A 26,164-nucleotide genomic window follows, 5' to 3' on the forward strand; every position below is an offset into this window, starting at 1 on the left:
CTAGCCTAGCTTCAGCATTGGGTTTTACACCTGTGACGGGATCTATTATCTCCAAGTTGTACTGGGGAGGGGGGAACCCAACAAAATCACAACCAAACCATTTTTCCAGGAGCTGTTTCCTGTGTGAAGAGGTTTGAGAGGAGCATTTCTCTGCTTTGACTGCTGGAGCCTGTGTGTGCACGTGCACATATTCTAAAAATGAAGAAGTTGGAGCTGGCAACACCTAGGGGTGAATAACACAGCGAGCCCAGGGGCAGCCTGGGGAGCCAGCTGGGATTTATTGCAGCAGGGTTATGCAATAGTTCAGCAGGCTCCAGGAGCTGAGAAACAGCTTCTGAGCAATGGAGCGGGGTGGCCAGGAGGCAGAGGTGCCTGCCTGTCACTGGGAGGGGGTGGCAGAGACGCCCACAGACAGTGCTGCTGGCTTCTGGTTTTGAAACTTCCCGACAGGAATTTGCTAGATACCTTTCTGTCGTTGGAGTGTTTATTTAGCAGAGCAAGCCTGCTACCTGTTGAAGGAGCCTGCAAAATTGTCGGTCTTCTTTGGGCATGAGCAGCTGGTGTTTGCTCAGAGAAGGGGAAGTGTTTGGGTACCAGAACTTTGCTTGGCTTTGGACATCCTCACTTGCCCCCAGACTAGCTTTCAGCTGTTCTTTTCAGGAACTGGAAATATCGCTTCTGTTGTATTTCTTACAAGTAAAGAGTACAGCAAGGGTGGGTTTTGTGTGCATGTGTGTGTAATACAGCTGTCTCTTGTTTCTATCTGATGTTTGTTAATATTGGCAACTACTGTTCAAGAGAAGAAAGTAACTTACATTTCTGTTGGTTTAGCTGTAGGGATTTGACTCCCATGTATTTTAAAATGCAGTGTTGTTCAGCATTGCCAGCAGTTAGTTATTTAGGCTTGCAAGGCAAACACATGATGTTGCATTAACCTTTCTCTCTCCCTCCTGTCTCCCCTGACCCCAAAGTAGTTCAGCCTGAAACTTGATAAGTTAATCGCAGTTACCTTGGCAAAATTTAAACCAAATGAAGATGGAAGAAGCTCAACTTCAAAATCATTTTGGATGGATTGAGCAGATGCATTAATTGCTGCTGGTTTGGCAGCTCCCTTCCAACAGCGTAAGGTTTCAGTAAATGCTTCCTCCTTGCGGGAAGTGAGACGTGTCCTGTCACCTGCTTCGCTTCTGGAGCCTTTCTGAAGCTCACTGGATTTATGAGTAGTCTAAATCGATATTGTTTAGATAGGCCTTTCAAATATTTTCACTTCCCTGGCAGGGAACTAGTGTCAGTTCATCTCTGTGTCTTTGTTTCAGTATATGTGTGCTTGTCACAGGGAATTAAGTGCTTGTGCACCATTTAAAAATGGCAGACCTTTATTATAGTCAACATAATTATCATGGAATTAATGACATTTGAAATTAAGAAGAATTTTTGCTCGTTTGTCTGTTATGTACCATGATTTGATTATAAATACCAGCAGTGCCAGTGGCCCTGGAGATGATAAATGACAGGACAAGGTACATACTGGAGGATCATTTATTAACATTGGCTCATTCAGTCCTGGCTTGTGTCGAGAAAAGACGTTGAAAAGGCACCTGTAACTCAACCATGGAGTTTGTTTAGAGGGAGGCTCCAGAAGAAAACCCAAGCACAAATCTTGCCATTAATATATTTGGAAGTCTTTATGTGATGCTAATACTGATGGTGTGAGTTCATATCATGTATTTAACCCAAAGTGGTCCCAAACTTTTGCAAGTTGTCTTTCATCTAGAAGGTGGATAGTACGGGGAGAATAAGAAGCAGAGCTAAAGCTTTTGGATCTTGATGAAGATCATGCTGCTAGTCTGGCCAGGGGAGAAATGTGAGGTGGGAGGCTGAGCTGGTTTCAAAGTGACATGTGGGTTTCTTTTGGTGTGGACCAAGTGTCCATTTGAGACACTGTACGGGTGTATCATACTGCTTCAGTTTTGACTGTTTGGGTTTTGTGTGTTATAAAGTGCACAGTTACAAACCAGTTCATGCAGAGCACAGCTAGGCTTTATTCTGGTTAAACATCCATGCTTTATTACAGGTCTTTATTGTTGTTGCAAGATAAATATCAGGCTTTTATTACTTAATAATAAGTTTTATCTGCAAAGATCATTTTCCAAAATATTGAAATGGGTTCTTACCTCACCTAGGAGTTATGAGTGGGATTGTCAGGAGCACTTGGAAGCTGACTTAAGCTGAATGCTGTTTAATTGGCAGGAGGTTTGCCGTCAGCTTCTGTGGGAAAATGAGTTAAAACCCATCACCAGTGTCATTGTGCTCTTGAAAATTGTGCTGTGAAGATTTTTTACTTTGGAAGTGCTACAGTTTGGAAGAAGCAGCTACTTTTTGACTACCCTAATTGTCTGCACAATAATTAGCTCACGCTGTATTTAACAGACATGTACAGGTGTGTTTTTGCAGAAGGGTTTTGGGCAGCTAACTTTGTGAGGGCTCAGACTGAGGCCATTTAATATTGAATAGGGTCTGATTTTCAGAAAGTCTCTTGCTGAAAACCAGGCTGGCTTGAGTGAACTGTGGGCACACACACACACGAGCTGCTTTTGAAGTTGTTGGTCATTTAGTCATTTACCCTATCAGAATGTGTAAATGCAGAAGGAGTTTGTGCCCCCACCTTGGATGCAGTAATAATATGTGATGAAATAGCAATAAGTCAAGCTGCCTTTAAATTGTTGTGCAGATTGGAAAAGGCACCAGTAAATGAGAAGATCAGGAGGGCATGCAAGGGGTTAATTCAAGAGCATGGTCTATGTAAGTAGTTGGCAATAAACTGTCTATCTCTGCAGGAATACAGATTCCAATAAATCCTTGGAGCATCAAACATTTTGTTTGGTGTGCAGGAAGGTTTTGGTGGGCACTGGCACAGAACTCACATATTCCACAAGAATAACTCTGAGACCTGACTTTTTTCCCCCATAAGTAATTCCCTGTGGTGTTTTACTCTCATTGTCCCATGCAGTTTCTTCAGCCTTCCCACCTCTGGGCCATGGGGCTGAAAACAAACATCTGTTTCCCTTTTCCTTCTGACCTTAGAAGAGGGAATTTTGTGCTGCAGGTAGGCATCTTGCTACCTGCTTTCTAAACTGCTCACTGCCTGGACGCTTTCTGAGGCAGCCAGTCCTCTCTTTCATCTACACCCTGGGATTCCAGAGAAGTGATGAAGAAGCAAAGCTTTGTGTGAGATGTAGCCATTGCCACAGGGGAATGGAAGTCATAACAAGGGAGTTCCCACAGATAGGTGGATGTTGTGGGCTCGTGCCAGGATGTTTTGGTTTCCTAATGAAATTGGAAGATGAAATCCTTGAGAGCTTTATAGTCAGCTTGAACGTGGTCTGCATTTTAGTGACACATGGGGGCTAACCATCTTCCAAAAAATCATTTAGGCTTTCCACTACTCTAGAGATGTTTAAATTGAGAGGTTGGGCTCTTTGTCCAATGTCCTCTGTTGGTAGTGTATTGGTAGAGGACTCACATGCTCACCTCATTTTGGAGCACGGGATTCAGCTTCACCGAATTTCTTCCATGTAACAGAAGCATCATAACATGGTTTGGGTTGGAAGGGACCTTAAAGATCATCTCGTTCCAGCCTTTCCTGACATGGACAGGGATACTTTCCACCAGACCAGGCTGCTCCAAGCCCCATCCAACCTGCCCTTGGACACTGCCAGGGATGGGGCAGCCACAGCCTCTCTGGGCAACCTGTGCCAGTGCCACACCACCCTCACAGGGAAGAACTTCTTCCTAATATCACATCTCAGTCTCCCATCTTTCAGTTTGGAGTCATTCCTATCACTCTAGGCCCTTGGAAAAAGTCCTTCTTCACCTTTCTTGTCAGCTGTCATCCCCTTAAAGTTCTGGGAGGCCACTCTAAGGTTTCCCCAGAGCCTTCTCGAATACTCATCTGTGTGTGCCTGTGTGCCACTGTAAGGGACAGGTGTATATATAGCAAAGCAAAAGACCAGCATTTTGAGATCTAGGATCAAGATTACAGCTTTATGATGGAGACAATATCATTCATGCAGAAAGCAAAACATTATCCCTGTTGAAATTACCTAAACCACAAATATTTTCAGATTGAGTCCTCTGAGTGGTAGTAAATTCCTTCATAGATTGCAGCAAACAATCAGTGTTAAATCCACAGTTAGTAAGTGTGTGCCAAGCCATTCCTTGTGAATAGGTCAGGCATCTTCAGAGTACACTTTTACTCTATGCAAACATCTGCAATTAAAGCTCATGGACATGAGTTTCACAGGTCATTTTTGGAAGTGTGCCTTTGCTTTCCTTCATAACTTGTGTGTATGTGAAAAAGACAAAACCTGAAAGATCAGGAAACTCAAAACTTGTCATATTTCTGTGATTTTTCTGGAATGAAAATGTGTATTCAATCAGAGTTTTATTGTTACAAAACTTAACTACTTTGTCTTGGATTTGACTTTGCAAAGCCTGTGTGGCTTTTCTTACTGTGAATCAATAGGAAATATGAAACAAAGCTTTGGATAAAATGGAAGGGAGGCAGGGGAGCTGTTGAGAAAACATGAAACCGGCTGTTTTGTCGTGTAAAACTTGCTGAAACTCATCCATTCCACAAACACCTTAGTCTCTGGTGATGGATTTTTTTAACAGAAAATGGTTTTTTGGCAGCTGAGCAGCATCCTCTTGTCGTCAGCACAGGAGCCTACAGTTTTCCTGGGGAAGCCAGGCATCAGCCCAGCGTAGAACATTGTAACTAGAGAAAAACAATCAGCTACTACAGCCAAACCATGCTAGCTGTGCCCTTTGGTCATATTAGAATGGGAGAAATGACCAGTAGATCATTAAATTAGAAATTAATTTAGGGATTCAAAACACCAGAATGTCTTTATGAGAGTCCCAGTACTGACTCTGGCTTTAAGAAGGCTCCGTGTACCTTAACAGTGCATTTCCCAGACATGATGTGCTTCAGTTTATTTTGCTCTGATTTTATGGGTTTGCATTTCTTAGTTTTGGGGATAATTATGGGGATAATGCACCATGTAATACGTTTTCCTCTCCAGTGCTGACATCTAACATCAAGCCTAGTTTTTATGCTGTGAATTTTAAAGGACAGTATATGGTTTGATGTACTTCATCCACTTCTTGTTACACAGGATTTGCAGCTTAAAGCCCCTTTGATAATACAGCACAAAGATCCTTACTGGCCTGTAAAAGGTATTCCCAAAACGTGGTTGCTAGTGCAGTTTACTGCAGCCTTCTGGTTTTGTTTGGCACGATGCCTCAAGGAAGCTTTACTGTTGCACTGTTTGGTTTCAAGTTTTACCTGTTAAATGGAAATTACACACGATAACATTTATAAAGCAAAAGTTTGTAAATCGATACAGACAGTCTCAAATCTGAACCACAAGTGAAATACTACAACTAAAAACGAGGTTTGCCTTGCCTAGGTCTTGTTGAACTGTGTGAGGTGGGAGGTGTCATTTCCCACTGCACATCACAGTCATGGAATGGGTAGGGGTTGGAAGGGACCTCTAGAGATCATCTAGTCCAATTCCCTTGCTAAAGCAGGAATCGTAAATATCTTCAGCAATCAGCAGTGTTAACAACAGTCTGATTGGTTATTTGCTTTTTATCTTCTCTCCCATAGATGTCATGTCAGCAGCATCCAAGCAGAGCACTGCGTGGTTGTTTTTAAGGTGTCTTTATTGGTTGCACAGATCAAAACATGTACAATTTTACAGAGGTTGGATTGTTACATCCTTACCACTTCATCTTTGTTCTTGTTCCTATTAAAGCGGTTAATTTCCTTCCTGAGACTTAACCCTTATCTTCCACTTGAGATAATGACAAGGACAAATATTTGTCAACATCCCTTCAAAGTGATTGTTTCGCTGCTCTTTTCAGTACCTTGGAGATGTGGAAAAGCGTTTCTGCTCCATTCCCACAGCAGTGGGAGTGGCTAGAGGTGGGAATGCCTCTCTGCAGCAGCCCTGCAGGTGATGTGCAGCTGAAGGGCCAGCTCCAGAGCTTGCCTTAGCCACCCTTGCAAAGCCCATGGTGAGCAGGCCACAGAACGAAGAGCAAGCCTGAGGCTTGTTCCATATCATATCTTCCTTCCCTTGTACTGCATTGTACCAGACCCATCAGCTGTAAGGAGGTATAAGGTGGTGATGAAGCGAGGCAATTTTGCAGCACCTCCAAACACAGTCTGCTTGTGAAGCTCCAGCACTTTGCTCTTGGATAAAATGATTTGAAGTAGTGTTTGAGGTGAAAGGATGAGAGATGCCTGGGCAGCTGTAATGACTTTGTCGGGGTGTTTAAATCTTCAAGCAGAGGTATGGATTTGGGGCATCTTTAATGCTTCCAAAATAGGATCAGTGGTTTCTAATAGTATATTTAAGTTTAAAAATCCATGGGAGGACTTTTTTTTTCCTCCCTTTTATACGTGTTCAGCACACTGCTCAGTAGACAGAGTCCAGATCCTTCACTAGCAGACTGTCATACAAACACCAGTGATTTCCCCGTGTTGCCTCCAGACTTGTGTGATTATAATCCCACGTCAGCATCAGGGTGACTGGGATTTCTTCATGCTTTTTAACTACTCAGGTTGCCACTTTAAAAGGCCCATTTCTACTTCCAAGTGATCAAAGATCACCACCACACTCTGCCTGGCACAGATCTGTGGATGATGGATGTGACTGGTACCTTCACAGCATGTTTGTGCTCTGTCTTTTTCTGAACGTGTGCCCAAAAGGAAGGTTTCCAGGGTTCTCCAATGGCCTTTAGCTGACAGACCTGTTCAGGAGGGAGAAGATATCTTAAGGAAACTGTGGCAAGTACAAATCCTTATATTAAAGCTTCCTCAGTGTGTGTATGTGCTGCCTGACAGATCTGAATTTGAGTTCACCAATGGCCATTCAAATGCAGAGTTCAGCTTTCTAGATCTTACTGCCTGGGGTGTATAGTGATTGCAGGTATCTCCCCACAGCAATGTCCAGTGCCTTTTCATGGGCAAATACTCCCTTAATTGTTTGTATCCTGCACTTTGCAACCCTCTTTCTCTTGTTAAAGTTAAAGTGTTGTGTTTAGGAAGAACACAGTCACATCCTAAATGCTGTGAAAGAGCAGAAAGAGCATTTGTATCTGATGGTGAGGCTTGCTGGCGTAGGTAGCTGTCTTGTATGGCTTTGGGAGGAATGCTCAGCAGATGCTTGATGACCTGCAGTAGGAGGAAAAAGGTGCACGTGTGAAAATGGAGGAGGTTCTTGTGAATGTCGAGGTCTCTTGCAAGTCTGGAGCTCAGCCCACGTTCCCATACATAGAGAGAAAGATGCACTGCCAAGAAATTAATGTCTACTTTATTGGGATATGGAGGGTCTTAGTGCTCCACATTCCCAGCACTTCTCTGGCTTTGCTGAGAGACCTGAGTTTGAAGGGGGAAAAAAAGAAGTTCCAACTGGAATGAAACTCGTTTTTCTTTAATTAAAAAAAAAAAGCAGCCTTGGAGTGTCTTGGGTGTGTTGGGTAAATTGTGTACTCAGATGAAGTTACATAAGTGAAGACACTCCTGGCCTGCCAAGAAGACAGGCGCTGCACAGAATCCACTCAGCACAGAACAACTCCTGTAGGTGCAAAAGGGGAGAAGCTTTATCCTTTGTGCTCTTATTTATTCACAAAGAGAAGTTGTCTTTGGCACGTCTGTTTGGCACTGGTTTTTATCTTGTGGAGCTGTTTTTTTTCTTGTTGGTATTGTGGGTAGGAGTTTCCTTTTCTGCCGTGGAAGGGGAGAGATGGATCTTTTCCATAGCTCATCACGAGGCTTTGCCGTTGAGAGAGTCCAGGTAAGCTCCGTCTGGAGGCAGGATGGGAGTGAGAAGTAAAGTCCTGCTCAGGTGGTTTCCATCCCAGCATTGGTTGGTGTGAGAGAGGAAAAACATGGTGTGTAGGACATGGCTTTGAGGCTTGCAGTTCAGTGAGGAAAAACCCATGCAGATTCTAAACAGTGGTCAGTGATGTCCAAATATACCTTTCATGCTTACCAGCACCCCTTTAGGGGAGTTTTAAAAGAAGGATGCTTTCTTTACCAAGTATACCCATTTTCAGTTGATATGCTGTTAGGAATACAAACAGGCCTTGCTGCCTGCTTACGTTGCTTACGGTAGGGATGTCAAAGTTCCATGCATGTGAAACTGTTTCTTCCGTTGATTTCAAACGTAATTTGATTTTACTGCGAAAACATTTCATGAGTTAAGTTTGGGATGTGCAGCAGAACAGCAAAGATACTTAATGCTTTGCTTAATTTAGAAAAATGACCTTTGAGAGAAAAGCACTGTGCTTGTCAAAAAATACACTGATGAATTAATTTCTTGTGATGCCAACGTGTTAGTTGACTTTTGAGAGCAACCTTACAGATAATGAGTTTTATTTTTATCTTGGATCTGTCTGATTGTAGTGCCTCTTGCAAATCAAGTCACTTTATTGGCTTTTATTGTTAGAAACACATGACAAAATCTAGAAGGAAAAAAAACCCCCAACCCCAAAGGAGAAAAAGCAACCCAACTAAAGCTGCCTGACCAGTGTGGGTACCTGGGATTTTAAACTCTATTACAGTTAGATCTCTCCCTCTTTCACCCCTCCTACTCCAACCCTCCTCAGACCACCCCTGCAACACTATCTAGGTTTTAAGATAGCCCTGCTAGAAGGTGTGTTTCATGTGATGTCAGTGCTGCCTTGTATCAGAAAATGCTTTGTTTCCACAGACTTGGTGGTTTTCAGCTCGTAAAAATCTGCCTGGAATTTGAAAGCAATGTTAGTGCATCTTGTAGGTTTCTGGCTGCTTAAATTGATTCATGTTTAGAACCTAATCTTGCTCACTTTGACAAAGCTGGCAACTTCAGTGGGTTTATTTGTGCAGCTAGAGTGAGAGAGATTCAGCTTTTGATATAAATACTTTAGCTTTCTGATTTCTGAGAACTATTTTCTTACAGCTAATTATGCATCCTTGAAAATGTGTACATTTGTACGCATATGTAGAGGGAGAGATGGCAGTTGAGTTTGCAAACTATTGAGCTTTGTTTTGTCTATCAGTGTTTTTAATTCTAGTTGGAGTCAGAACCATCTCCATCGTGTTTAAGACAGACTCAGATCAAGGGAATTACAGGTCAGGTCACATACATTGTCACATGGAGCATCGTATACTGTATATAGGTGGCTGTTACTGGAACATCAGTGTGTTCCAGTGTATTGCTTTAAGAGTTGTTGCTGGGTTGATGTTCAGAGTGGTCCTTTGAGGTTCATTTGGCAGGGGCAGATGTCAAAGCCAGGAGGGTTGCTGTTGGGACTTGGACCAGGTCTCCAGGAGGGTACAGGAGACGGCTCAGTGCAGATGGGCTCGAGAACGGGATTGTGAATGCTAAACCACTGCAAACCAGAAATCCATTTCCAGGCTTGAATTGTAAGAGTTCAGGTGATTTTTAGATGGAGCAGTGCCAACTTCAAAGCAAACAGCTTACGAGTTTCAAAGTGTGTGCCGTTCAAAAGAAAGGTGGAAGGGTCAGCGCTCAGGTGTGCTCGTGACTGGAGCTGAAGTGTCTGCGTCGGCAAACGAGAGTCTGAGTTCAGCACTCTGAAAGGTTGCAGTTTGAGTGAAGTGAAAAGGTGAAGCTCAAGTGCGTGATCAAACCACACAGTCTGAGCTTCCTCGTTAAAACTGTGGCGGCATTTCAATGTTCTTGTGTTAGAAATGTCATTTAATGAGTTGGATGGAGTATTGCATTTCCCTTCAAGGTGCTGTTGCAGACAGAGAGTCCTGTATTGCCATTCTGATTGCTGTGTGTTTTGCTGGAGGCCTTGAGTGGTGAGTCGCTGTCCTGTTTTGGTGGTTACAGCCAGGTCACTCTGCACTAGGCTCAGCTGAGCATTTCTGGTGCTGTCGCAAGTATACAGCAACTCTGTGATGGCAACCTTACTGTAAATGTGCGGTGATTTCTTTTTGGGTGGTAGTTTCTTAGAATAGCTTTAGTTATTGTTGGAGTTTAGTTATTGTTGGAGTGGCGAGTTTAAAGGGTATTGCATGCCTGTAATGTTATTTTGTCTCAACCCAAACAAAGGATGTCAGTTTCTAAAGCAAACAGAATTACTTTTAACTCTTTCCTCCTTTGGTTAAAACATAGCCGGAGTGATTCATCAGTCTCCTGTCTCAAGGCAGCCCCTGCCAAGGGTTTCAGAGGGAGAATAACAAGTGGTTATTCTGCAGTTCTGCAAGAACCAGCTGTGGAGCACAGAGGTTTTGTTTTGTGGCGTTTTTGTAACCTTTCAAGCAGTGCAATTAGTAGCTGGGTGGTGTTCTGAAATCACATTTGATCTCTGTCGAGAACATTATCCCTTCGCTCTTACTAGGGTGTGTTCATCTTAATAACGTGAGCGTTGAGGTTCCTTGGGACGGAGCTTCAATATTTCATGGCAAAAGCCCAAGAGCTAATATCTCATTGTGTTTAAAAGGCTTTCTCTGGAATGCTTTCCACCAGAATTGATCAATGAATTCATTTGCAGCGAGAAAGCTAAATCTTAAACACATATCTTTTAAATACCTGCCTGGAAGGAGGAATGAAACGAGAACAGAGATAAACTGGTGAAACAGAACCAGAGAGAAGGTCAGGAATGAGGTTGTGGCCCACATCATGACATTAGAAAGAAGAGTTATGAGGTTACATTTGCTCTTATTTTTCCAGTAGCACTCGGCTGGACCTTCCCTACATGTATTATTTTAAATACCTGAATTGTGTCAACTATTTTCCCCCTCTCTCTTAAATTATACTGCTGTAATCTTCCAGCCTTTTTGCATATGGAATCATCTCCAGGTCCCTAAATGTTTTTCATTGCCTTTTGAACTTCTGTTTCTGAATGAGTCGTATTATTATCGTGTATATTCTTCCTGAAGAGACCCAACGTTGTATCTGCAAATAGCACCCCCTCCTAAAAAAGAGGTTTGAAAAACACCTTGGTAAAGTGCCCAGAAATGAACTTTGTCTGCAATATGTGGCTGTTTTCAGAGAATAATCGAGACCTGCAGGTCAGTTCCTCGCTCAGGTCATAAATTAAATACATGAGTAGTTTAAACAGATATACAGGGATTTGACCTGTTTCCTTCTTTCCATATTTCAGTGCTTTCACCGTGGCTTTTTGCTTGTTGTAACACAGCCTTGCAAGTGAAAACACTTTTCCACTAGTCTGCAATTTAGGCAGCTATGTGCTGGTTGCATTGCTCTTGCTGTCCTGGGAAGAGGTGACTCCTAAGATGTCACCTAAATCATGGATCAAGCCAGGAACTTAAACTATTTGCATGCTTAGAACTATGTCCTGGTGATCATTTAAAAAGGACTTTTGTTTTTCCATATTTCCATCTCAATTTAACAAGGGTTTTCTAATGAGAGACACTGGGTTCATTGCTGCTTTTGTGCTAAATTTGTGGAGTAACAGCTTCCAAATCTCTTGCTTACTGTAGCATGGGGGGGATAATGAAGTTGCAGCCACCAAAATCTTCAAGATTGTTTACTGGGAATGTGAAAGTGTAAATTTCACCCAGTTCTTAATTGGTAATTAAGGTCAGAATCTGTTAACAAACACCAGTTGAATGTTCAACTGGAAAAAACCCTTCATTTCTAGAAGTTCTCAGCAGTAAAACTCACAGTTTCATACAGTTGGAAGTAATTACTAAATGGGGTTAAACAAATGAGCTAAGGTATTTTGAGACCCACACAGTAAGTTTGACATGAGTGAGGACTGTTGTTTGCTTTTGAGGTGAGGTAGCTTTGGGCTCTGTCCTTTGGGTTTTTAAGGTATTACATGCTTAAAATTTATGCTAAAGTATGAAGCCAAAAGTCAAATACCAGCCTACCTGCAAGAAGTTGGTTAATCTTGCCTCAGGATTCACTTGAGGTTATTTGGATTGGAACTATTACTTGTAACTACAGAATAGGAGAAGCTGGACAGACAGGCTGCCAACAATACGAAAGCATCAGGTCATCTGTATGAATATATCTTTTAATTGAATTTAAACACCATTAAAATATTGTCCAGTGTTTATTTACAAGCGAAAATACATGGGAAATCGTGTGTTTAGTGTTTTCCTACTTGCTGTGATCTCTCCTAAGTAGGGTCCTCAAAGGTTGAACTGATCTGTCATCTCCTCAGGAAGGAGAAAGGAAAAGGAGAAAATCCTTTCAGTGCATCATTTCTACAGCGCAGGTGCTGCTCATTGGCTTTGTGTTGCACTTCATCATTTTCTTCTTTTTTTCCTCCATACTATCTTTTATCCTGCCCCTGCCTCCTCTCCTTCTCCCTCGTCTGTTTCAGATGCTCTATGGACAACCTGAGGTGTTTCCCAAGTCAGAGGCATCAGAAGCCTTTGAGCTGTTGCATTTCATATGGGGAATACCAGATCGGTTGGATGCTCACCTTGTCCTGCTGCTCACAGCCTTATTATCGTCGCTGGTTGAATCTAGTGGCACTAGAAGGGATCAGGAAGGTTTTACTGATGCAATTGCTGTCATAGGAGGGGTTGGCAAGAGAGGATGCCTGAAAAGAGGTTGAGGCTGGCTCAGCTGCAAGCATCAGTGAGAAGTCATGCACCTCTGGCTCCCATTGAAGGCTGTCAGCACAAGAAAGGTTCAGATTGGCAGCTGCAGCCTGTTTTTCCTCTCCTCCCAATACCTTTTCTCTTCCCTCCTGTAATGTCTCTGTAGTATACTTTAGATTTGAGTGAAACATTCCTGGAATTTAGCAGGGCTCATGCAAGCTTTATTAAGAGGTTGGTGGAGCCTTTTCTTAGTCTGCTATCTGATGTGAACCTCCTCAGAGAAGAGAAATTAAAAGAGTGAAAGAGGCTGTCCAGTTGGCATGGCTCTCCCCCCTCTTCCCTTCTTTGTGCATGCAAAGTTTCCAATGTTATTTTTCTTCCTATTAACCATGCACAGTTTCTGTCTTGGTTACCCTTTCTCTGGCTGGAAACATGGAAACTTTGAGCAGAAATTCATTTTAGCTGAGCTGTTGAAAACAAAAAAGCAAAACAGAGAGAAAAACACTTCTGTAAATAGGTGAAACATATTGAAAATGGAAATAAACAGATTACAGTACATACAGGGAAAATGCCATTTCCAATCTTAATAGTGTTGGAAATTTGGGGCTGATGCTGAAGTCATTAATTTTAGCTCTACCAAGAAAAGGTCCAAACAAGGCATGTTAAAAACAAAAGCAAAGAGCCAGTCCCGGGACGTTACCACCGGGTTTGCGTTTTCGTTGCTTTAGTCAAGTGGCACATTGGAACAATTTCTTCTCCCACTCACCATGTTTTCCAGAAGTCATTGTTCCAACAAAACAAACCCAACAACAACAAAAAAAACCCCCTTACTGTAAATGAGATCATAGAGTTGGATACAAGTCTTTCTGTTGTGGCATGGGGTCAACTTGTGTAAAATCTCTTTGTTAAAGACCTAAAAGAAAGAGAAACCTATCTCTTTGGAGGTGCTCACTTCAACACATCCCTATTGAAGTGAGCTCCCTCCAGACTGAATTCTGCTTCCAAAGGTGGGGGTAGGATGGTGTGTGTGTGCAGGATGGCAGCTTGCTGTGGCTTTCTCCCACACGTTCCTCGCCGCCCCCTCGTCTTCAATCAGCAAAATTGAGCCTGAATTCAGAATAAAAAAAGGAAAAAACACCCAAGTGATGTTCAGATTGCAGAGTGCCATCGTTTTGTAGGTGTGGCAGAAGCAGAGAGTTCATTGTCTTGCTAAGCTTGCAAGTAGAGAAAGAAAATTTCACCAGTGAACCTAGAAAGAGAGGGAAATGGAGCTGGGTTTTGAGTTCGATTTTATTGATTCTTTTAAAAGGAATGGTAACAGTTTGCCCTTCAGTGGCAATAGGAGCTGTTCTTGTGGGATGAGGTGAATATCAGTAGATCTGTGTAATTTTTCTTCATTTTTCAAAATGCTGTTTAGCATATTTACAGCATTAATAGCACACTATTCTCTATTTACTAACCAAAACCTCACATTGTTGTGATAACTGGTTTCTTGTATTAAAAATAAAGGAATGGGCAGTGTCAACATAGAATCACAGAATGGTAGGGGTTGGAAGGGACCTTTAGAGATCATCCAGTCCAACCCCCTGCAGAAGCAGGGTCACCTAGATCAGGTCACACAGGAACATGTCCAGGTGGGTCTTGAAGACCTCCAAGGAAGGAGCCTCCACAACAACATGTCAGGGTAGTTTTTTGGAGGTCTTATTTGGTGTCTGAAGGTCTCATATAGGTAATGAAAAAAGCAACAGCAGTAAAGTGCTTCAGCCTACTTTGCATTCTTTCTTGGGGAGAAATCTATTATTTTTATCAGGGCAAGGGGAGAGCATTTGAGTTTTTTCTCTTCAGATTTGTTACTGATTACCATCTAAGACCCCCAGAGTATCGTAGCAGCCCCCATCCCCACAGAGAAAGGGAAAAAAAAAAGCCCAAATTTTGATCAGGACTTGACTTTGGAGCAGTCATTAAAGATTTCACAGTTTTATTCCCTTTCTCTATCAATTCATACCTAGGTAAGACCTTCTGGCCCTCCGTTGCAACACATTTTTGTTTGGCAGTGCTGCTTATAAATCCTGCTTGTTCTCTGTCTCTGCTTCACTTTACTGGATCTGTGTGATGTGAGTGATCTTTGGCTTTTGGCAGAGGTCAGGGGTGGGGCAGTGCTGTCCTTTACAGGCGAGCTGGCATGGGCAGGGTGCCTGCAGGTACAACAGGGAGCAGTGATGTCCCCCCCAAGGCCAGTGTTCCCTTGGCTCCAGATGCCAGCCAGAGCAGCCACCTCACCTGCCTGATTTCCTCACAGCATGCCATGCCTAATTGCCCCCTCCTTCCCAAAGCCATGCCTTGGGAAGTGCCTGGCAAGTTTGGATGATTCAGTGTGGTCAGCCCACAGCTTCCTTGCTTCGCTTGGGATCCGCCTAACCCTGCGTAGGACATGCGCGGTTTCAGGAGAGGTGGTTTATCCTTGCTCCCACCGTCTCTGATGGGACTGACACGTGAGCTGGAGAACACCCAAGTGCTCAGTGGGGTGCTGTAGACCTGGTTTTTGTCTCGAGTCTTGAGGGAGAATGGGAGCAGGTTAGAGGGGAAAAGTGAATTAAAGCACTGAAGTGAGGTATTGGCTTAATACATACATTTTCCACCCCCAATCTGTGTTTTCCCTGAGAAGAGAACATGAACTGCCTAGGGCTGTTTTGTTTGTAAGCCTCTTAGGGTGGCTAAGCCCCAGTTCATGGCTGAAGCATGCTGTTAGCAAGAAAATACCGTATCTTTGTGACTTCACTTGAGTTTAGTGTTTCAGGTACAGCTATTTCTCCATCAGCTTGTATTGACTAGTTTTCTCAAAGGCGTTTTTCTTTCTGTCAATCCAGTTTCCATTGTTTTTGATGTTAAAGCTGCAGCTTGGAACATTTCATTCAGCATATTATATTTAAAAAAAAAAGAAATATCAGAGCCAAAATAGAAGATTATTATGGAAAAAATAAACTTGCAAAGTCTCACAGAGCAAGGTTTAGAATAACAAGTTAATTGTGGATTTGTTTTTGGCACCAAGACCCACGGATGCTGTTAGGACTGTTCATACATTGGACTGTGTATACATGCTTTGGTTTCTAACATTAAGGCCTATTAAGTTCTTGGAAAAACAAGCAAGCAAAGAAAAAGATACCTTAGCTAAATTAATGAAAAGCTTTAAATTTGCTCTTAGTGGTTGGTTGTATGAGAGAAGGATTTTCAGGTTGAAGGTGAATGGGATCTTGCAGCCCTGTCAAAGTGGATTTACTGACTAGCATAAAATGACAGCTGACCACTGGTCTGGAGAAAGTCACAGAATCACAGAATCTCAAGGGCTGGAAGGGACCTGGAAAGCTCATCCAGTGCAACTCCCCTGCCTAGAGTAGGTCACACATGAACTTGTCCAGATGGTTCTGAATGTCTCCAGAGAAGGAGACTCCACAGCCCGTCTGGGCAGCCCCTGTCAGTGCTCCCTCACCTCAACAGGGAACAAGTTTTACCTTGTGTTGCTTTGGAACCTCTTCTGTTGCAGCTTGTACCTGTTGTCCCTTGTCCTATCATTGGGCATCACTGACAACAGCCTGGCTCCATCCTCCTCACACCCATCCTTTACATATTTGTAAACATGAATGAGATCACTGCTCAGTCTCCTCTTCTCCAAGCTGCAGAGCCCCAGCTCCCTCAGCCTTTCATCACAAGGGAGATGCTCCACTCCCTTTTATCATCTTTGTGACCCTAAGTTCTAAGCTGTGTATCAGAATCAGTTACAAGGATGATATCTGCAGATGCTCCAGTGCTGGCAGAAGCTAGTGAGGAAGGGGAGTGGGCAGTGTGTGGCTGGAGGTGATGACCCAGAAGCATGTTCTTTGACCAGTACGGCGAGGGGACAATGATGTTTTGGGAGACTGCGTTTATAAAGACAGGTTGGAAATAAGGACAGTGTTTTAAAGAAGAAAGAGTATTGAGTGAACTCTCCTGACACACCCCAGAAGAAAAATCTGCTGTGTGTAAATTTATTGAGAGGCTGATATTTACCCATTTGAGCAGGCAAACACTGCTAGGCATTTCACAGTTAATAAAAATGTGCCTTGTCAAGTCCCATTCTTGTGAGTGACCTGGGAAGGAGCACGCCTGGCGAAGTGACAGTGCTGCTGGTTTGATGGAGCCAGCCACAGAAGTGGAGATGAAGATGCAAAATGAAAATGCAAAGGATTTCAAAACGACGTCAGGTTGCTGTGCAACCGTTATTATGAAATGACAGGTGGAATTCAGCGTGGATAAACGCAAAGTGATGTCCATGGGAAACATAGCCAGAGTTTTCATTGAGGTGGGGTTGCTTGTTAATGCTTGGGCATGAGATGTAGGAGTCATAGATTTGTGTAGAGAAGTCAGCTGTGTGCTCACTAGCTGTCAAAAAGCAAATACAACATTAGGAGTGTTTGTGGCACAAGTGGAGAAAAATGCATCTGTCACAGTAGTGTCTGTGGTGTGCATCTTCAACAGTGGGATCAATTCTGATCTCTTCCTTATAATTCTCTTTCCCATCTTCACTTCTTCCTCCAAAGAGGATAAAATAGTACCGCAGAAGCTGTCGAGGCTGTAAGGCTATGAAACGGCTTTTGCAGAAGGGATGGTTCAAGTAGATGAGGCTCTGCACTTGGGAGAAGAAAAGTGTGAAAAGCTCACCCAGATTCAACGCAGAAACTAGTGTAAGAGTGATCTGTGGGACCCCCGAGGCTCATGTGCAGCTTCTGGTGCTTGCTGCAGGGCTGCGTGGTTTTGCAGTCAGGGACTTGCCACGTGGCCTCTTCTGCTTTTACCTCAGCTTCTGCACTTGGCTGCTGCTGGAGGCAAGATGTTGGGTCGGGCTTCTGGGTTGACTGGAAGGCTTTTTTGCTTTGCTTCATTTTTCTGGTAGTGTCATCAGAAAAAAGAAGTCAGTGCCATTTGTTGTCCAGCAGTATCAGGCAATCAGAAGAACTTCAGTATCTAAAGTCCTACTGAAGATCTGATAACTTAAACCCTTTTAATCAAGCCTGTGCGATCTCAGTAAAGAGCTAACTTTTAAGTTATAGGCTAAGCTTAAGGAAGTGAATCCATGTTTAAACAGAGTTATTGATGCTAAAGGCTTCTCAGTGCTGAATGTGTCTACTTCCATGATTTCTGCCTTGTGAGCTCCGGCAGCAATTCAGGAACTCCAGAAATAGAAGAAATTAAAGTGCAGTTTTGACCCCTTGGAGAACTTTCAGAAGGGCTCAGCGCTGCTGTCACAGTTGATGAAACATCAGCTCTTGATGTTGTTGTACCTGTAGAACCAGTTTTGTGCCTTTCTGTCTTGGGCAAGCCCTCCCTCAGCAGCCTTGCAGTTGAGGACAAGTGCTTTTGGAGTACCAGAAAGATGATTGGAAAGTTTGTTCTCCCTGTTTGGCTGGGGAGTGGCTGACTCAACCGTTTGCTGCTTTGATACAGGATGTGTATTGGAGAAAATACAGAAATGAAATCTTTCAGGCCCCATGTGTTGATGCTTTGATGTATGTTTCCAGTGAGTGGAAAAGTTGTTTTAAGACAAAAACAGGTGTTTCCAGGTATTTAATTGGCATTTATTTAATTTCTGTGTCAGAAAACCCCAGTCTGGGGACATCAGATGAAAGGTCACCAGGGAGAGGGAACCTGTCTCAGTGCAGAAGGTGTGAAGGTGCTCAAGGCAGCAGCTTGGAGAAGGTGGTGTACTAGAGCTTTAATCTTATGATTTACCTTTTAACCCTGATATTGGGTTAGTTATAGGGAAAAAAAGAAACCAACCCAGAAAGCTGAAATGAAGCCTGGAACAGTGAATGCTGTTAAATAATTATAAAGGAGAGTTTAGTGCTAATAATTACCTTGTCCTAGGCACACAGCTAGAATTTGGCAGCCAGGGCAGAACGATGCTCTCGCTGTCAGCGTAGGAATGGTGTAATTATTGTGCTGGGTGGCTGATGAGGAGCTATGCAAATGACCCTGCAATCAGTGCCTGTGGTCGTGCTTTGGTAAGGGAGGGAGGCAAGGTAGAGATGAAGCCTCTCTGGTGGCACAGGCTGTGGCTCTCAGGTCGTGCAGGCTCTAGGGTGGCTTTTCTTTGTGGGGCAGGTGAAAAGGGACTAGCCATGGAAGTTGCCACCTCACACAAGGTGCCAAGCAGCAGCTACTTTTGAAGATACTTTACCTGCACTTCCAGATGCTTGTGCTTGACACCTACAGTTGCCTGTCCCCTCAGATTGCTTGACATCCTTCTGCAAGGCAACAGCCACCCAAAAATCCTCTTCCCACCCCCTCCTGTGCTCAGTTTTTAATGAGTTTAAAAGCCTCATAATAAAAACTCAAGCCATGTCAACAAATCAAAAGAAGCAGAAAGCTCTCCAGTGGTTAATTGACGATGCAGGGATTGAGTTTGGGTTCGTGGGCAAAGTGCTTAAGTGATTTATGTGCGTGCACCTTGTCAGCCTCATCAGGAGCCCTTGCCATGCTTAAATAATACATGTGATGGCAAGGCTAAAGCTGTTATATATTCAGTTAATATACAAGCTCTCCAGTTACTGTTTTGTTTGTGTGTATGCAGTATAGCTGTCTGCTGCTGATACTGATTTAATCTCCAGATTGTACTTTCAACGATGCAAGCCTCTTTTTTTCTTAAAAGGAAGAATAAAAACAGGGAGGATTTTTGTCCTCTATTTTCAACAGTGTTATGTAAAGCATCTGTCATGGGTTCTTCATTTTTAAATGCAAATAATTATATATGGCAGGGAGTATGATGAGCATTCATGGTTGGCATTACAATGAAAATGCATAAGATTTTCCTGAAAAACTGAGCAAACAGGTCATTAGTCAAGGTTGTAATGACTAGTAGAACATTTTAAAGTGTTTTAAATCTCATTTAAGGTGTTTGAAAAAGTGGTTGATAGGGTTTTTTTTAAGTGACAACTGCTCCTGCATCATCCTCCTAGCTGCCAAGAGTTTTGAATTCATGTAGTTTTAACGGAGATCTTCTTTCCTCCCTTCTCTCACAGCTGTATGAACGATCTTCAAACTCAGTAGCATCTGACAGACTGAGATTTAATCTGTTTCACCTTGCATTTTTGGTAGGCTGGGGATAGCTGTGCTATCAGTTATCAGGCTCGGTGTTTGGCAACCCACCAAGCTGCGGTGCTACAATACTCTAAACCCCAAAACTGGAAAGGAGAAACCACCAACAAACCAGACACCAAAAAGTGTCAAGTATCCATGCTATAAAATTACAGAGAAGACAGGGGGAATGTTTTTCCTCATCCAGTCCCTTCCTTGAGATCTTGAGAGTTCCTCATTAAATCAGAAAAGGGAAATATATGGGGACAGTAGAGTGGTTTCTAATTAAAGGTTGGTTTAAGTTTGAGAAGGGTGCCTTGTCCTCTGGGTTTTATGAAATATCTTTATGCCAACTTTGCAGGGGTTTGTTTAGCATCAGAGAGGCAGCAGTGGGAACTCTGGGCCATCAAAGGCATTTTCAGCTGCCAGCCCCTGCCCCTCCTGCCTGTGGGATCCCCTCTTTTCAAGCTGCCATCCCTCCTTCCCTCTGTGAGCCTGGAGTGCAGTTCAGGACCCGCTCTTGCATCTCTGCTGCCTGGGTTTTGGGTTTGGAGCCTCTCCCACTGCATGCAAGGGCCTGCTGAACCTTCACTCATCCCGAGGGATGGTTGGCAAGAAACAACATCCTGTCAACTGCCCCTCCGCCAACTGCACCACGCTCAGAATTAACCTAATGGGCTCCTTGTACAGACAAGACTCTGCTTGGGGTTTTTTTTCCCCCCCTCCCTTCTTTTTTCCTTTAATTGCCTGGTTAAAGGAAATCTTGGGATTCATCTCAGTGAGCCATAATGCATTAGGAAGGCAGCATTCCTGTTTTAGCAGGTTGTAAAGAGCCTTTCCTCCTCCTACTGAAGAAGGAAACGTCGCTGCTTCCTCGCAGTGGAGGGCAGGTGCTGCTGCATCTTCCCCAGCCCCCAAGGGACATCCCCAGCTGCAGGCACGGTGCATTGGGATGAAAGGCTGCCAGGGAAGCTTTTCCTCCAGACCTGCATGGCTTCAGGCTGCCCATGCTGTGTGGGCATGGGGGCTTGATGCATGAGCCTTTGCTCTGTGAGGTGGCTCCGTGAGACATGGAGGTGGGCTTAGGTCTCTCCATACTGAATCGTGGAATGGTTTGAGTTGGAAAGACCTTAATGATCATCCTGTTCCACCTCCCCACACCTTCTACCAGACCAGGTTACTCCAAGCCCCATCCAGCCTGCCCTTGGACACTGCCAGGGATGGAGCAGCCACAGCCTCTCTGGGCAACCTGTGCCAGTGCCTCATCGCATTCAAGGGGAGGAATTCTTTCTCATGTCCCATCTCAATCTCCCCTCTTTCACTCCAGAGCCATTTCCCCTTGTCTTATCACTCCAGGCCCTTGTAACACATCTCTCTCCAGCTTTCTTGTCAGCCCCTTTAGGGTACTGGAAGGCTGCCCTAAGGTCTGGGAGCCTCCTCTTCTCCAGGCTGAACAGCCCCAAATCTCTCACTGCCTGTCTGGTGCTTGGGGTACTTTTATTTATTTGCTTGTTTGTTTATTTAAATGCAGTGTTTTGAACTTTGAATTGGTGGCTTTCCCAAGCTGTGTATTCCCCCCACAAAAAGAAAACCCACCTACAATTCTGATTTCAGTAGTACCACCCCATGCATATAAACTGCGTCCATGCACTTGAGCTGGAGAGTATTTTGTCACTGCAGTTCTCTGCTAATGATCTGGATGAGCAATGCAAGAAAAAGTCATTCAAGGGATGTCTGTGTCCACTGGCAAAACATGCAAAGTAAGTTTTAACATTACTTTGCAAATGTGTTCTGGTGCAGCGAGGTAAGAGAGAGCACGGGGAGGGGGGGTGTTGTTTGAGAAAGCAGGAAGAAGAACTGTTGCCATCTGAAGCTGTTGTGCTGGAGTTATTTTTAGGATGACTCAGGCAGAAGGCCTGAGAATTGTTCTTGTCTTTAACTGAGGGGAAAGAAAATACTGACATTTTCCTTGCAGCTGTTTTAGCTACATATTTGAAGAGATAACCCTAGCCTTTCAGGCAAGATGGGAGCTTGTGTCTTTCAAAGTTTGGATGAAGAAGCCTGTTCTTAGAATGCAACATGGTGTAAATCTGCTGATTTTCCACTTACCTGGAAATAGAGTATGTGAAATAAAAATAAGAACAAAGCCACTTTTATTGGTTTAGAGCAGGAGTCCTGCATCTTCAACAAGAGGGAAAAACCCCCTTTTCACAGTAATACTGACATGTTTAATGGTGTACAAGCAATTGTGTGTTTTGCGTAAGTGTAATGAACACTTCTCACCCATCACCCCCATGTGAGCTTTCCTAATGGCTTAAAAATAGTCCTCAGTGTCTCCTGCTTCGTTCCTGGGGATGTTGTTGCTGTACAGGGTGACTTGTTGAGCAGGACAGTCACCTCATTATCAAGGCATGAAGGCTTTTGTGAGCAAGAAAGAGATGAACAAACCAAACCAAACCCCACAATTGAAAGACTTCTTTTTGCTCCAGCTGAAATCACCATCACAAGTTACCAGGTTTTGTATTTTGCAAAGCTCACACTTTCTGGTATTTCTGCTTTCCTTGCTGAAATTCCTGAACCTTCCTTTTTCTTCCTTAACTGACCATACAAATAAGACCTTCCAAGTTTTTTTTCCTTGGCTCTTCCCTGCTGCATTTGTAACACAGAGGAACACGTTCAAGTTTGTGTACATTGGTATGCTGGTATCTTTTACTTAATAAAACAAGACAGTATCTTTATAAACAACAGTTTATTTGTGCTGTAATTAAAACTGTGAGGTTTTTCCCCTCTCTCAGTGCAGATAGAAGATGCAAAGCTGTTGAAAGATCTGATTTCTTTTTTGTTTTCCCATTTAAAAACCCACCACAAGCACCCCTGTATCTAACTCAGACTGTTGGTATCCATTTAATGATCCATCACAGCAGGAGGCATGTAAAACAAGAAGCAGATTTTCCTGCTTGTCAATCTCCTGCCTCACGTTCCTGAAAAGCACAGTTCCATCACATATTTAAAACCCCAAGGAATCTGATGATATTTGCACACAACAGAAAGCTGCTGGGAGAAGTGTGTTGTGCAATAATGTGAAAAGGTTTCATACTGGAGTATATTCCCATCTAGTAAGCCCTTGGTGAGGAGTGGCCCATCTTAAGAGAGAGGCTGTCGGTCACTGTCAGCATTTGCTTCTCCAGGTTGGGGATGTTACTGTAGGTCTTGTGGCAATCAAGGTATGTATTAGTCTGTCATTTGAAAGTGGGTGCTGTATCTGCCATGTGTTAGGAATTCCCAGTGAAATTCCCAGCAGTGAAATTACTTTCTCTTACCCTAGTAGAAATAAATAATACTCCAGTGGTGAAGGAAACGTTTCCTTCGTGCAATGTTCAGGTTAAACACTATCTTCAGTATCACGAGTTTCCATCTGAAACAACACTGAATCAAGTGAGGATTGGATTGGATAATATTTGCACCTTGCAGTATAGATTTTTGCAGTTTTCACTTCCTCTGGGGGCTTTGCAGGTGATTTTTGTGTAATGCATTGTTGCTTACAAAGAGTTGGCAAAGGTGGGTGCCGTTCAGAGGGTCTGTGATGTCGTTATGAAAGGATACGCTGGTATGTTGTCTGAAGTCATTTGCCTTAAAGTGTTTCACATACGACTCATTTCATGAGGCACAAGAGGAAACAACTGGAGAACACAAATTTGATATTACTTAGCCAAGTTGTGGTTGGTGTAGGTGGGAGATGTCAGAAGAGCCAGGGAGGCTGCATTGTGGTGTCGGGCTGGGGGTTGAGCTGTTCCCAGCCTGCTCTAGCCACATGCTCCACAGAAGTTTGGGATCACCCTGTTGTTCCTTGCAGCCTGAAGTGCAGCAGTTTGGAAGGTAACTGCCTTCCAGTGTAGGAGCTGTAGCTGTAAAAAGCAACGAGCTGGGAAGCAGCTGCCACAAATTCTGTGTGATGCAAAGTCTGTGTCTCAGTGTAATGACAAGAACAAGTAGCTCTGTGATATGAATGTCTTTGTTTTGGCCAGGACAGAGTTAATTTTCTCCCTCCTAGCTGGTCCAGGGCTTTGTTTTGGGGTTAGTGTGAGAATAATGTTGACAACATGCTGATGTTTTAGTTGTCAAGTTGTGCTTATCCTAAGTGAAGGGCTTTTCAAGTTTCCTGTGCACTGAAGGTAAGGAAGTCTGGTGAAGGAAGGAATGTTTTCTAGAAACCTTGTGTAGGACCAGTGAGTAAAAGTCAGACCAAGTAACAGCCTTTATGTTCATGAAGAAAGAGGAGAGGGCTTCTCAGAGTTGCCCTTCTCCATCTCCATACGGCATCCATGAAGTGTGGTATTTCTGGAGCTGTAGCAGTAGAGTTAGAGAGGTTTGGGATGAATCCAGTTCTGTTGTTACAATTTAACTTGATAAAAACTATATCCCCAACCAAGATCACATAAGAAAAGAAAATCTTTCACAGGTGTTTTGGAAAACGATCAGCCACGTCCCAAGCTCAGCTCATGGTCAGTCAGGCCATCGTTTGGTATATCATATGCGGAGCTCAGCCTCTCCCAGTGCTGCTGCTGCTTACCAACACAACCCCTTACCCTGAAGCCACTCAAAGGACTCTTTGCTAGCAAAAAGAATTTGGTCTTAAGATTTTATTCATTCCAGTTGCCCCTTTTCTTGCTCTGCACGTGCAGAACGAGGTCTGCCCTTCCTGCGGTATCTTCAGTGCAGCAGCGGCAGAAGCGCCATTCCCTTCCCGACAGCGATGTGTCTGGGGGCAATCTGTGACGAACAGGGTGAGAGTAAAGACTCAAGAGCCTCTTTTTGCTCCTGCTACGTGTGTGTGGGGGGGAAATTATAGGTTGTTTTCATAGAGGAATAAGTACAGGATACCTCTTCCACCCCAGCAGCTCGTGTGTTGGCTCCATCGCCTCACAGAGCAAATGCTGTTTGCCGTTTCTCTTGCCGTGTTTAATGCTGCATTGTCTTCCTCTAACAGCATTTTTTCCTAAATGTATTAAAATTCTCTGTAATGCAGCATAATACCTATTCCAAAGAGGCCCCTGACTGCATAAATTATTGTAGATGGGTTGAAGCTAGGATGGCATTAGCTGCTGACTGCACATCCAGTGCCAACGCTTTTCTTCCTGCAGTTCCGTGTAATTTAACATGTCAATAGCCTCGCTGGTAAAACATGAGACAATTTGATATGGCTGCATTACTCATAATGTACCACGTAGTTACGTGTGAATGGGATCACTCCTAAGTATAAACAGATAGTTCCAGACAAATTTCAGTAAATGCCTTTTTGTGTATGTATATGTGTGTGTTAATAATGACTTCTCTTCCTTGCAGACAAAATTGAGGAAGCACAAAAGCAACTTAATGGAACAGAAGACCAACAGAGAGGTAATAAACATCCCCCAAGAAATGAAATAGATAAAGAATCCGTTGTGATTCTAGAGGCTGATTCAAAGCCTTCCTGAAAAAGACTCCACCGAGCTGGGTGCTGCATGAGGCCCCAGACACGTCTGTCTGCAGATCGGGGGCTGTGTCTGTAACACCCCAATTTTGCTGAGACACAGAGGCTTTGTTTTAACTACTTGAGTAGCTGCTTTGGCCTTGATGAGACTGCTGGAGCTGTAGCATTAGGGATGTGCACAAGTTACTGACTACAGCCTGTGCTGTCTGTTGCTTCGTTGTATGATTTACCTAATCATTAATAACCAGATTTGGTCTATGGCAAGCAATATGTGATGATTTCTAACAGATGCTGAAGAGGGATTGATCGTCACAGGTTATTTTAAGAAACAGATGACCTGTGACAGATTAAATCTGTGTGTTAGAGCTTAGAAAGCTGGTGGAAAGTCATTGCATTTCAAGGCTGGCTGCAGCAGTACTCGTTTGGTTGTATGATAAAGCTCAGCTGCACGCCCTCAAAAGACATCCAGAGAGTCCAAACAATCCTTTGCTGGATTGCTACTGGGCTTATCACAGGAGAGTGATGAAGGGTCCATCTGCAAACCCAGAGGAGCACAGGGACTGTCAGAAACCCAAATTAAGGACAGTCTCCTCCCAGGGCTGTCCCTGCAGAGCCACGAGCCAAGGGGAGCAGCTCTCCAGGTTGCTTTTTGGACTAACAGCATTGCTAGCTGGGAATGTGGGACATGCTGAGGGATGTGGGGGAAAAGCTTTTGGAGATTGCCCAGGGCTGGTTATGAACTGTTTAGGAAATGAACCAAAGGTGGAAAAAGTGAGGGATTCAAGTGAAGAAATGTGGGAAGTAGAGAGATAACTGAGTAAAAGGATCTGTTTGCATGCTAGCAGGGACTAGCCAGGACGTTGGTCTGCCCATGTTCTGCTCCTGACCATTGCAGTTTGTCCTGTCTCCTTATTAAACTCCACCATCAATCATTTTCCCACAAGACACTCTTCACTCTGTGTGTGTATTGGGACAGGGGAGTGTCT

At 43.6% G+C, this 26,164-nt stretch overlaps 1 protein-coding gene across 6 annotated transcripts in view; it reads left to right on the plus strand.

The window, feature by feature from the left end:
• HIVEP1 (HIVEP zinc finger 1) overlaps nucleotides 1–26,164 on the plus strand; it is a 124,188-nt gene that overhangs the window by 43,748 nt on the left and 54,276 nt on the right. For all 6 annotated transcript variants that reach the window (XM_061995114.1, XM_061995115.1, XM_061995117.1 and 3 more), the window contains exon 3: nucleotides 25,052–25,105. In XM_061995114.1, coding sequence (XP_061851098.1) covers nucleotides 25,052–25,105 — 54 coding nt within the window. The remainder of the gene's footprint in view (nucleotides 1–25,051; nucleotides 25,106–26,164) is intronic.

Source organism: Colius striatus, chromosome 4, assembly GCF_028858725.1.
Source record: "Colius striatus isolate bColStr4 chromosome 4, bColStr4.1.hap1, whole genome shotgun sequence".
NCBI lineage: Eukaryota > Metazoa > Chordata > Aves > Coliiformes > Coliidae > Colius > Colius striatus.